Source organism: Micromesistius poutassou (assembly GCF_964030765.1).
Source record: "Micromesistius poutassou genome assembly, contig: SCAFFOLD_4343, whole genome shotgun sequence".
Taxonomy (NCBI): Eukaryota; Metazoa; Chordata; class Actinopteri; order Gadiformes; family Gadidae; genus Micromesistius; species Micromesistius poutassou.
This window is the reverse complement of record NW_028177415.1, coordinates 12,126-22,647: the sequence shown is the minus strand read 5'-3', so window position 1 is coordinate 22,647 and position 10,522 is coordinate 12,126. Positions and strand designations below refer to the sequence as shown.

Below are 10,522 nucleotides of genomic sequence, written 5' to 3'. Positions count from 1 at the left end.
GTTATCTTCCAAACTTAACCTGCGCAAAACCTGCTCCGACCAGGTTTGATTGAGAGCATATGTTTCCATAGCAACTTACATGCCGTGGTCATTTTGGAACGGAAAACCTAGGGTTGCCGCTAACCCTGGGTTAACTTAGCTAGGTAAGTGATAAAACCGGCTTTGTGGAACACCCCTCTGTTCTCAGACATGGTGACACAGCTTTGTCTCCATAAAGTATCAATAAAGCTTTAACTTGTCCTCCAAATGGAATGATGAATACACTTTATAAATGTGGTTACTTTAGTACGAACTGCTCTCAACCAGAAAGAGTAAATGGTGTGTGTGTGTGTGTGTGTGTGTGTGTGTGTGTGTGTGTGTGTGTGTGTGTGTGTGTGTGCAGGTTATCTCGCTGCCTGATCACACAGGAAGGCTGTGCTTCTCTGGCCTCAGTTCTCAGCTCCAACTCCTCTAGTCTGAGAGAGCTGGACCTGAGTACCAATGATCTGAAGGATTCAGGAGTGAAGCTGCTCTCTGCTGGACTGGGGAGTCCACACTGTACACTGGAAACTCTCAGGTCAGTTTTACTCAGTGGACAAACAGTTACACCACAAGGTTCAATATCAGAAGACATTCAACAGATTTACATCCATAAAAGTGTGCACGTAAAGTGAAGCAGCACGCAACTGACACCCCCACGCAGACAAATGCCGTCTTTGCTCTCGTGCTCGAAAAGTATTTTTCTGCTCACTCGGTTATTCATTCTCCTCACAACACAATATACATAATATTGGAATAAAATGTATAATTATCCACAAAACATCTCTGTAGATCTACTTTTTTATTTCAGTATTATGAATAACATGTATTCTTTTGTAATACATGTTATTCATAGTACTGAAATAAAAAGTAATATTAGTGCTGTCAGTGAAACGCGTTATTAACGGCGTTAACGCAAACCCATTTAGACAGCGTCTAATTTTTTATTGTGACATTAACGCTCTTTAATCTGCGGGAAAAACCGCCCAATCTGGCAACACTGCCTGAACGTCCTCACGCTCTAGAGTCAACGTAAATCAATGAGACCAACTGAAAACGTAAGCCGTATAAAACTTAAATTGTGATTCTGAATAAAGTATAAATGATATCGAAATTCTGTTTCGATATTATTATAAAAAATATATAAAGCTTTAACTTGTCCTCCAAATGGAATGATGAATACACTTTATAAATGTGGTTACTTGAGTACGAACTGCTCTCAACCAGAAAGAGTAAACGGTGTGTGTGTGTGTGTGTGTGTGTGTGTGTGTGTGTGTGTGTGTGTGTGTGTGTGTGTGTGTGTGTGTGTGTGTGTGTGTAGGTTGTCTGGCTGCCTGATCACACAGGAAGGCTGTGCTTCTCTGGCCTCAGTTCTCAGCTCCAACTCCTCTAGTCTGAGAGAGCTGGACCTGAGTACCAATGATCTGAAGGATTCAGGAGTGAAGCTGCTCTCTGCTGGACTGGGGAGTCCACACTGTACACTGGAAACTCTCAGGTCAGTTATCAGCCTCTTCTTCAAACTGCGTCTTGGGGTTGTTTAATATGTAAGGGATGATCCACGACTAGGTGGACTGTTATCAATATCTATATGTATGTTATACGTGATGTAACTCTGGCCAGCTGATGCGAGGGTTAGGGGTTGTTGACCTGTTAACTGCTAGTATGTTATGTATGTTATACGTTATTTAACTCTGGTCAGCTGATGAGAGCTGAGGAGTTGTCATTAGTGTTGACATGGTGATGAGGCTTTAGCCGTGCTGTGATCTGAATATAATGCACCCCTCACCACTAAAACATCACTGGCCGTGGTAAAGTGAAACATATTGAACAGTAAAGATGTCCTTTATTAATGTGGCGGCGTGGAGGCTCTCAATGTGAACCTTAGGTTGCTCAACAACGCCACCTTGGGAATTGCACCCAAGGAATTATTATATATTATTTTACATTGATCAAAAACACAGGTTCGTTCCACTCAACAGGCAAGACACGTGGTTCCCAGTTTACAAAAATACTTTGTTTAATAAAATATATATATTATCACAAAAATGAGCATTCATCCCAACTAATAAACAAGGAGCCTAATCAGGGGCTGAGGCCTACTGGTGGGGAAAGAGCAGGGGAAGGGGAAGGGGACTCAACAGGAATAAATTAAAGGGAAAGGGTTCACCCAGACACACGTGGCAGTCACACACTGGTATCACCAAATCCAAGGAAGCACAGCACACAAGAATGAGGGACACCACCACCCACATCACCAGCACCACCACCAGCCTGCAGCCACTGAGAAGGAAACAAAAAGGAAGTTACAACGGAAATAATTAACCCAAAATGTATGAAGCAATATACAACATAAAGCAGGAAATAGTTCACAAAATAAACGTAACAAAACAATTTACTTAATCAAAATAATAAAGTACAGAAAACAAAACAAAATTAAGGGATTAACTCCTCAAAATCATTGGGCTCAAATTAAAGGGATAAACAGGTTAAAAGTGTGGTGTCGGCAGTCCACCATGCAAGCCGGCTGTAGCCAAATGCCAGCAACAGCAGCACCACCAAGCAGCACAGAGCAGCAAGGAATAAGTGGCTGCTGGAGACAAAGCAGGGGACAACGTCGTATATAGCAGCAGAGACAAACGGTGTGATTAGCAGCAGAGACAAACAGCAGACAAAGCTGTAGACAAAGCTATAGACAAAAGCTGTGTACAAAGCAGCAGCGGCCCCAATCAGCTGGTGGCGGAGTCAGATAAATCAGATAAATCTATAGATTTCGGCCAGCTGATGCGCGTTCCCTGTCAATAAACATAAAATTAGTATGGCTAAGTTACATTTATCAAGGCTTTTGGAGGTTAAATTTAAGGTAGCATACCCGTTTTCAAAGTCAAACCTGCACAGGGAGAGGGAGGGAGAGAGAGACACACGGCAGGGGACATCTACCTGTGACCACACTAGCATTAGCTACAGGATAGCATTCGGTGTAACACAGAGAGAGAGGACACTTACCGCTCGAGAGAACCAGCGACTAAACGGAGCACGGAGCACACAGTCGCTGCTCTGCAGTGAAAACACACCGGCTTTGAGCATGAGGACACAGTGATAAATGAAATGAAGCAGTAGCTGCAGCAGGGGCGCGGAGCATTACCTGCACGGGCAAACACCTGACCCGGAAATTATGCATCAGTGAGAGCACAAGAAGGAGGGCCGTACTTATGTACTGCCGCCCTAGTGGTCAGCTGACGCAATTAACTGCAGCAAGGCAACCCTATTTCTATGCTGCTACATTAACATCATATTAGTTTGGTGTAGTGCTGCTCATGTCCGATGCATTTCTGTTGATCTTTTCCCTGCTGACAAAACACTCCCTGGTTCTACACAATGTTAGAACCTGTGGATAAACGGTCTTAGCGTACCAAACACAGCGGACTTCTCCTGACTCTAACAGAACAATATCTCATTGTCCTCCATATGGAATGAATAAACTTTCTAAATGTGTTTAATTTGGTACGAACTGCTAGATAGAATAAATGGTGTGTGTGTGTGTGTGTGTGTGTGTGTAGGTTGTCTGGCTGCCTGATCACACAGGAAGGCTGTGCTTCTCTGGCCTCAGCTCTGAGCTCCAACCCCTCCCATCTGAGAGAGCTGGACCTGAGCTACAATCACCCAGGAGACTCTGGAGCTGCGCTGCTCTCTGCTGGACTGGAGGATCCACGCTGGAGACTGGACACTCTCAGGTATGGAGAGGACAGCTCTCCACTCGGGGACAAAGTCTCCTACAAGGGTTCAAGCCGCTGCTAGATGAAGCGCTTTGAAAAGGCAGCTGTAACTCATATTGTGTAGAGAGTGATGAGACAGCAGATGATGAAGGTGAATGTTTCAACATGCTGCTCTCACTTTGTTTCCCCCCCCAGTGTGGAGCACGGTGGAGTGTGGAGGCTGAAACCAGCTCTAAACAAGTGTAAGTGTCTGTTTAGTTTGATTCATCACGACACTATGGTTCATCAATTCATCTCCAGCCTGTATGTGAGCTCAGATCGTTCAGTCTGTTGTTTACAAAGGTGTCCCTTTGAAGGCTGGTGCAATGTGTGCGTTTTGGGAAATTCAAAAGTTTAATATCTTGGAAGGTTACGTGTGTGTAATTAGCTCATCATGCCGAACATTTTGATGTATTATATGTTTTATCACAAGGTTGCCACAACACACACACACACACACACACAGACACAGACACAGACACAGACAGACAGACAGACAGACAGACACACACACACACACCAGGCGCGGGAAGTTGTTTTCGTCTGGGGATGCGTGCGGGCGGAGTTGTTGGTTGGGGGGGGGGGGGGTCCACGTAACGTTTATCGTCTCAGGCTGGTTGCCATGGCGTCGGGGTAAAACTGATCGGCCAATGAACAGGCCGGCATTAGCTCAGGGGGTAGAGCGGGTTGGCTGGTAACCACAAGGTTGCTGGTTGGATCCCCGGCTCCTCCTCCTCGCTGAGTGTCGAGGTGTCCCTGAGCGAGACGCCTCACCCTAACTGCTCCTGACCAGCTGGCTGTCGCCTTGCGTGGCTGACGCCGCCATCGGTGTGTGAATGGGTGAATGTCAGGCAATATTGCAAAGCGCTTTGGGTGGCCACTGGTTACAAGAAATGCGCTGTATAAATGCAGTTCATTTACCATTAACCATGCTGCTATCCACCAATGAGGCTGTTTAGGCTTTTAACTATACGTGTTCTACTGTTATGCTGCCTATGTAATGAATTACACAACCAAGCAATGACAAAGGCTTGTAATTTAGACTTTAGACACATTGACTTACCTGTTGATAAGGAAGCAGGCAACTTCAGAGTCCTTTTGAAAAATCGTAATCCTTCATTAGCTCTTTAAACCTGGGAAGAGCTAATACATTTCTTAAAATGCTACAGTGTCCCTTTAAGAGAAAAAAAGCAATTGATCGTGATTAATCACAGCAAATTGTGCGATCAATTGACAGCACTAAGATATACGTGTGTGTGTGTGTGTGCGTGTGTGTGTGTGTGTACACACCTACCAGTTCTCTGGTCCAACAGTTAAGGGCTGATTATGGTCCCACGTTCACGCAACGCAACGACCACGCAGACGCTTCGACGCAGTCGTGAACCTTTATGGTTCTGCGTCGGGTTTTAGTGAGCGGACCAATCACAGCCCTCGCTGCTGCGTCGCCTCGACGGAAGGTGACATTTTTTGGGAGGCGCACGTCAGGCCCTTGTGGTGGACGCAAGGAGGGTCCGCAAGGACTAACTGTGTGTTCACACCAAACGCAACGGCGCGACACGATTCCATACAAAGTCAACGTAGAGACGCGAATTGGCAAAATTTGTCGCGGCAAAAACCTGCAGCAAGATTTGATTAACGGCGCGACATTTTGCCCTGTCACGGGCGAGCACGTTCATGAGGATTTGCAGCGCGAAAAATTTAGCTGAAGTTGAAATATTTCAACTTTGACGCGGTATTCGCGTGAGACAGCCAATCAGCGTTCACTCCCTGGGTGAAGTAACGTGGGGGAAGTAACGTAAAACAGCCAATCAGCGTTCAACCAGCCGGGCCAACCGTTCCCTGCACTCCGCAGTGAACCGCAGCTTGGAGGAGAAAGTGATAGTTGCCGTTTGCGACTCCTGGAGCTCTATATATAATATGATATTATATAATATAATATATAAATATCTATATACTATATTTAAGCAATAGATCACGACAGGCTGTGGTATACGCTCATTATACCACAGTTAAGGGGCGTTGTCCGTCCCGACGCGCAGCGGAGGGGCGGCGACCCCCTTCACTGTGGTATAATGACCGTATATCACTGACTGAAGTGATCTATTGCTTTTATAAAACGGTTACGTATGTATGGCGAAATGAAAGTCATAGACACCCTCAATTTTGAAAAAGCTAGAAAGTCGGAAAAGCATTTTTTTTAACGAATACAAAAAAGTAGTCCCTCCTGGCTGCCGGCAAAGTGTACGGCGGTTGCTATGCAACACACTGTAGCGTCCTTCAGAGAGAAGGCTAGAGACGGTAGCTCGGTTCGCCGGCAATTTAGCCTACTATCGAGCAGTTCACTCAGCGTGTGCCTATTGCTTTACAACATTTCCACCCCCTCCAGCAATCAACATGTTTTTAGGCTTCAGTGAACTATAATATCGCTTTTATATATAAATAAACAACAGTTCAAGTTAGGCGCGGAGTGATACTGAACTCTGTAAACTGAACGGGCGTCATAGCTGTGTGTATACGCTCAATATACAACAGTTGGGAACCAATCAGATCGCTGGATTTAAGCCACCCGTTTTATAAATATATATATATATATATATATATATATATATATTCATAAATGTATGTGTATATGTATACACGTATACAAAATTATATATATATATATACATATATATATATACATATATATATATACCAACTGAAAATAAATCCTCATCCTTATCCGGGGTCGGGTCGCGGGGGCTCAAGCATGAATCAGTATTTTTTTAATTTTCCAATGCAAATGAATGGGGGGATTTTGGGCGAATAACCTGGAATATCTCGGGAATTATGAATAATATCATGTCTTGTTCTCCCGTCAGATGCCTGTGAACTCACACTGGACCCAAACACAGCCTACAGCCGACTCTCTCTGTCTGAGGACAACAGAAAGGTGACGCGGGTCAGAGAGGACCAGTCGTATCCGGATCACCCAGAGAGATTTGACTCCTATGCCCAGGTGTTGTGTAGAGAGGCTCTGACTGGCCGTTGTTACTGGGAGGTAGAGAGGAAAGGAGGTGTTGATATAGGAGTGACATACAGAGGAATCACAAGGAGAGGAGTGGGTGGTGACAGCCTGCTTGGATACAACAACAAGTCCTGGAGTCTTCATTGTTATGATGATGGTTACTCTGCCCGGTACAACGGTAGTAAGACAGACATACGTCTCCCCCCCGCTGGCTCTACCAGAGTAGGAGTGTATCTGGACCGGCCTGCTGGCACTCTGTCCTTCTACAGAGTGTCCCGAGGTGTAGGAGGGTCCTCAGACACACTGACACACATCCACACCTTCAGGTCCACCTTCACCCAGGAGGACCTCCTCCCTGGGTTTATGGTTTACGGGGACTCAGTGTCTCTGTGTCGGTTGTAGAAAAATAAAAAGCGGTCACCCCCGGACCCCCGGACGACGACGCACACACACACATGGTGTGTGTGTGCGTCCGTCGTCGTCCGGGGGTGCGGGCGAGCAGGGGGGTGCGGAGTTGTTGGTGCGGGGGGGGGGGGGGGGGTCCACGTAATGTTTATCGGCTCAGGCTGATGACTCAGCGTCTCTGTGTCGGTTGTAGAAAAAAAAAAGGGCGGACGGGCACACACACATATACATATACACACACACACCCACGTACACACACACACACACACACACACACACACACACACACCAGGCGTGGTAAGTTGTTTTCGTCCGGGGGTGCGCGCGGGCGGAGTTGTTGGCGGGGGTGGGGGGGGTTGTGGTCCACGTAACGTTTATCGTCTCAGGCTGGTTGCCATCCCGTAAAACTGATCGGCCGATGAACATCGAAGACAGATGAAATGATTAGCCCTCCCTTCGTCCCGTACTTCAAACGTGACGTACAGAATGTTGTGGAACAGGAAAAACCTCCTACCCCCCCCCCCCCCCCCCCCCCCTCGTCTCCCCCTCCTTCCCCCTCGTCTACCCCCCCCTCCCCTCCTCCTCCCCCCTCGTCTCCCCCTCCCCCTCCTTTTTATGGGGCTTCCTAAAAGTTGATGCTGGTAAACCATGAAAGGAAGAGACTTTTAAGATCTTCCATAGGGTTACCTGAGCAGGTTTTGTTAAGATTTCATTTTTAATTTGAAATGTATATTAAATACCTATTGATGGTAAATCACATGTTTTTTTTATGCTACAATATTTGTCCATTTTCAGACATTAACATATTTTATTCTCCAGGGCTCTGATCATCACTTTTGTCCTAATCCTAACAAGGATGATTTAGATGAGATTAGATTCATTAGGATCCCGATTAGCAACACACCAGAGAGAGAGCTAGTCTTCCTGGGTCCCAAACATCAAATATAGACAACAGACAATCACTTGTTTGACCTTATGTCAAACTCAAATAGAAATAGACTAATAAAAAAGTTAAAAAAGATATGAAGGCTACAAAAAGAAATGACAACATTAAAAATGTATATACATTATGGACCACATGATTTTTTTGCAGACTTTTTAAAGTTGTATTTGCTATTTTTGCTAGAACGTATGTTTTTTTGGTCGTTCATTCCATAATGAAATAGTTGTGTAAATGATGGTATTTTTCAGTAGATTGGACCTCGGTCTGGGTAAAGCTAGCTGTCCTTTACTTGCTCCTCTAGTGCTATGACCGTGTCTGTCAGACACACTGACTAGACCTTCAGCAAAGAAGGCGGGTCTTTTGCAGTTTAAGACTGACCTTAGGAACAACAAGAGGTTAAGAGAGATTGTTTGTTTTACTGTGAGCCATGAAAGGCTAGTATGCATTACTTCAGTGTTAGTGTGAATAGAGCAGCTGGGTGCCAAAGGAACCTGATTTAAAGCAGATTTTATATTTCATTCATAATAACCAGGAGGTCTGTGTTGTAAATGACTTTAAACTGAGTATTGATTCCTGGTGTTCTGTTGGGAACCAAACGGCAGCAGAACATGTTCAGTTATTAAAGATACGTGCACACCTGTTTATGATTAGTAAAGTCAGCAGCTTCTATTGTTTCAGTCCTTGTGTTTATTGTGTACATGTAAGGGACTATTTTTCTGTTGCATTTGTTAATGAAGCATAATTTTAATAAACTCAGTGGATCCAACTGAATGTTCTCGTGTGTTCAGCCCATCATCATTCTCCTTTTATTAGTAAATAATGTTACATAAGTGCCTTAAGAATAATAATATAATAATAATAATAATCTTGTTCTGATATTATTCTGAGACCGCCTCCCTGGGTTTTGGTTAGGGGGGGGGGGCGGTGCCTCAGTGTCTCTGTGTCCGTTGTAGAAAGAAACCACAGACAGACGGCCGGACACACACACATGGGATTGGGATCACTTCCGAGTGGTCGCAGTGATCCCAATCCCATGTGTGCAGTGTATCATGCGTTGCTATGGTGCATCAGGGGCATGCTGGGAGGTGTACTTCTTAGTCTCTCAGGTGCATGCTGGGACGTGTAGTTCTTAGTGTCTCAGGTGCATGATGGGAGGTGTACTTCTTAGTCTCTCAGGTGCATGCTGGGAGGTGTAGTTCTTACTGTCTCTCAGGTGCATGCTGGGAGGTGTAGTTCTTACTGTCTCTCAGGTGCATGCTGGGAGGCGTAGTTCTTCCTGTCTCTCAGGTGCATGCTGGGAGGTGTAGTTCTTACTGTCTCTCAGGTGCATGCTGGGAGGTGTAGTTCTTAGTGTTTCTCAGGTGCATGCTGGGAGGTGTAGTTCTTCATGTCTCTCAGGTGCATGCTGGGAGGTGTAGTTCTTCATGTCTCTCAGGTGCATGCTGGGACGTGTAGTTCTTAGTGTCTCAGGTGCATGATGGGAGGTGTACTTCTTAGTCTCTCAGGTGCATGCTGGGAGGTGTAGTTCTTCCTGTCTCTCAGGTGCATGCTGGGAGGTGTAGTTCTTAGTGTCTCTCAGGTGCATGCTGGGAGGTGTAGTTCTTACTGTCTCTCAGGTGCATGCTGGGAGGCGTAGTTCTTCCTGTCTCTCAGGTGCATGCTGGGAGGTGTAGTTCTTACTGTCTCTCAGGTGCATGCTGGGAGGTGTAGTTCTTAGTGTCTCTCAGGTGCATGCTGGGAGGTGTAGTTCTTAGTGTCTCTCAGGTGCATGCTGGGAGGTGTAGTTCTTACTGTCTCTCAGGTGCATGCTGGGAGGCGTAGTTCTTCCTGTCTCTCAGGTGCATGCTGGGAGGTGTAGTTCTTACTGTCTCTCAGGTGCATGCTGGGAGGTGTAGTTCTTAGTGTCTCTCAGGTGCATGCTGGGAGGTGTAGTTCTTACTGTCTCTCAGGTGCATGCTGGGAGGTGTAGTTCTTAGTGTCTCTCAGGTGCATGCTGGGAGGTGTAGTTCTTAGTGTCTCTCAGGTGCATGCTGGGAGGTGGCAGTGAGTTGAAGTAGGGGTGCTGTAGCCCCCCCAGGGCGGAGACCCGGTCGCGGGGGGGGGGGGGGGGGGGGCGTCCTGCAACGACCATGCAGGACGAGGTAATAACGACCCCCACGACCAAACCAGGAGAGGATAATGTTACAACCAAGGCAAATAAAATATTAACCGTAGACTCTGATATACCTACGACTACAAATCAGTCAATCCTTTCTGAAGTAATGAACAAAATCAGAAACAGTAATTTTTCGACAATGAGAACACTCAGACAGATCAAACATGAGCCCATTAAAACAGTAGTTGTGGTAAAACCACAACTACTGTGGTAAAACCAGCCAGAAATACAAACGGAGCGTA

The 10,522-nt window shown here is 45.8% G+C and overlaps 1 protein-coding gene across 1 annotated transcript; it reads left to right on the top strand.

Moving 5' to 3' along the window:
• Nucleotides 1-407: 407 nt before the first annotated feature.
• Nucleotides 408-7,179, top strand: LOC311376153 (tripartite motif-containing protein 14-like; the record flags this gene model as incomplete). Its single annotated transcript, XM_084491024.1, has 5 exons — nucleotides 408-556; nucleotides 1,340-1,513; nucleotides 3,576-3,749; nucleotides 3,927-3,973; nucleotides 6,632-7,179. Coding segments are annotated over 5 exons (1,092 nt in total), but the record flags the coding sequence as incomplete, so codon positions are not given.
• Nucleotides 7,180-10,522: the final 3,343 nt, after the last annotated feature.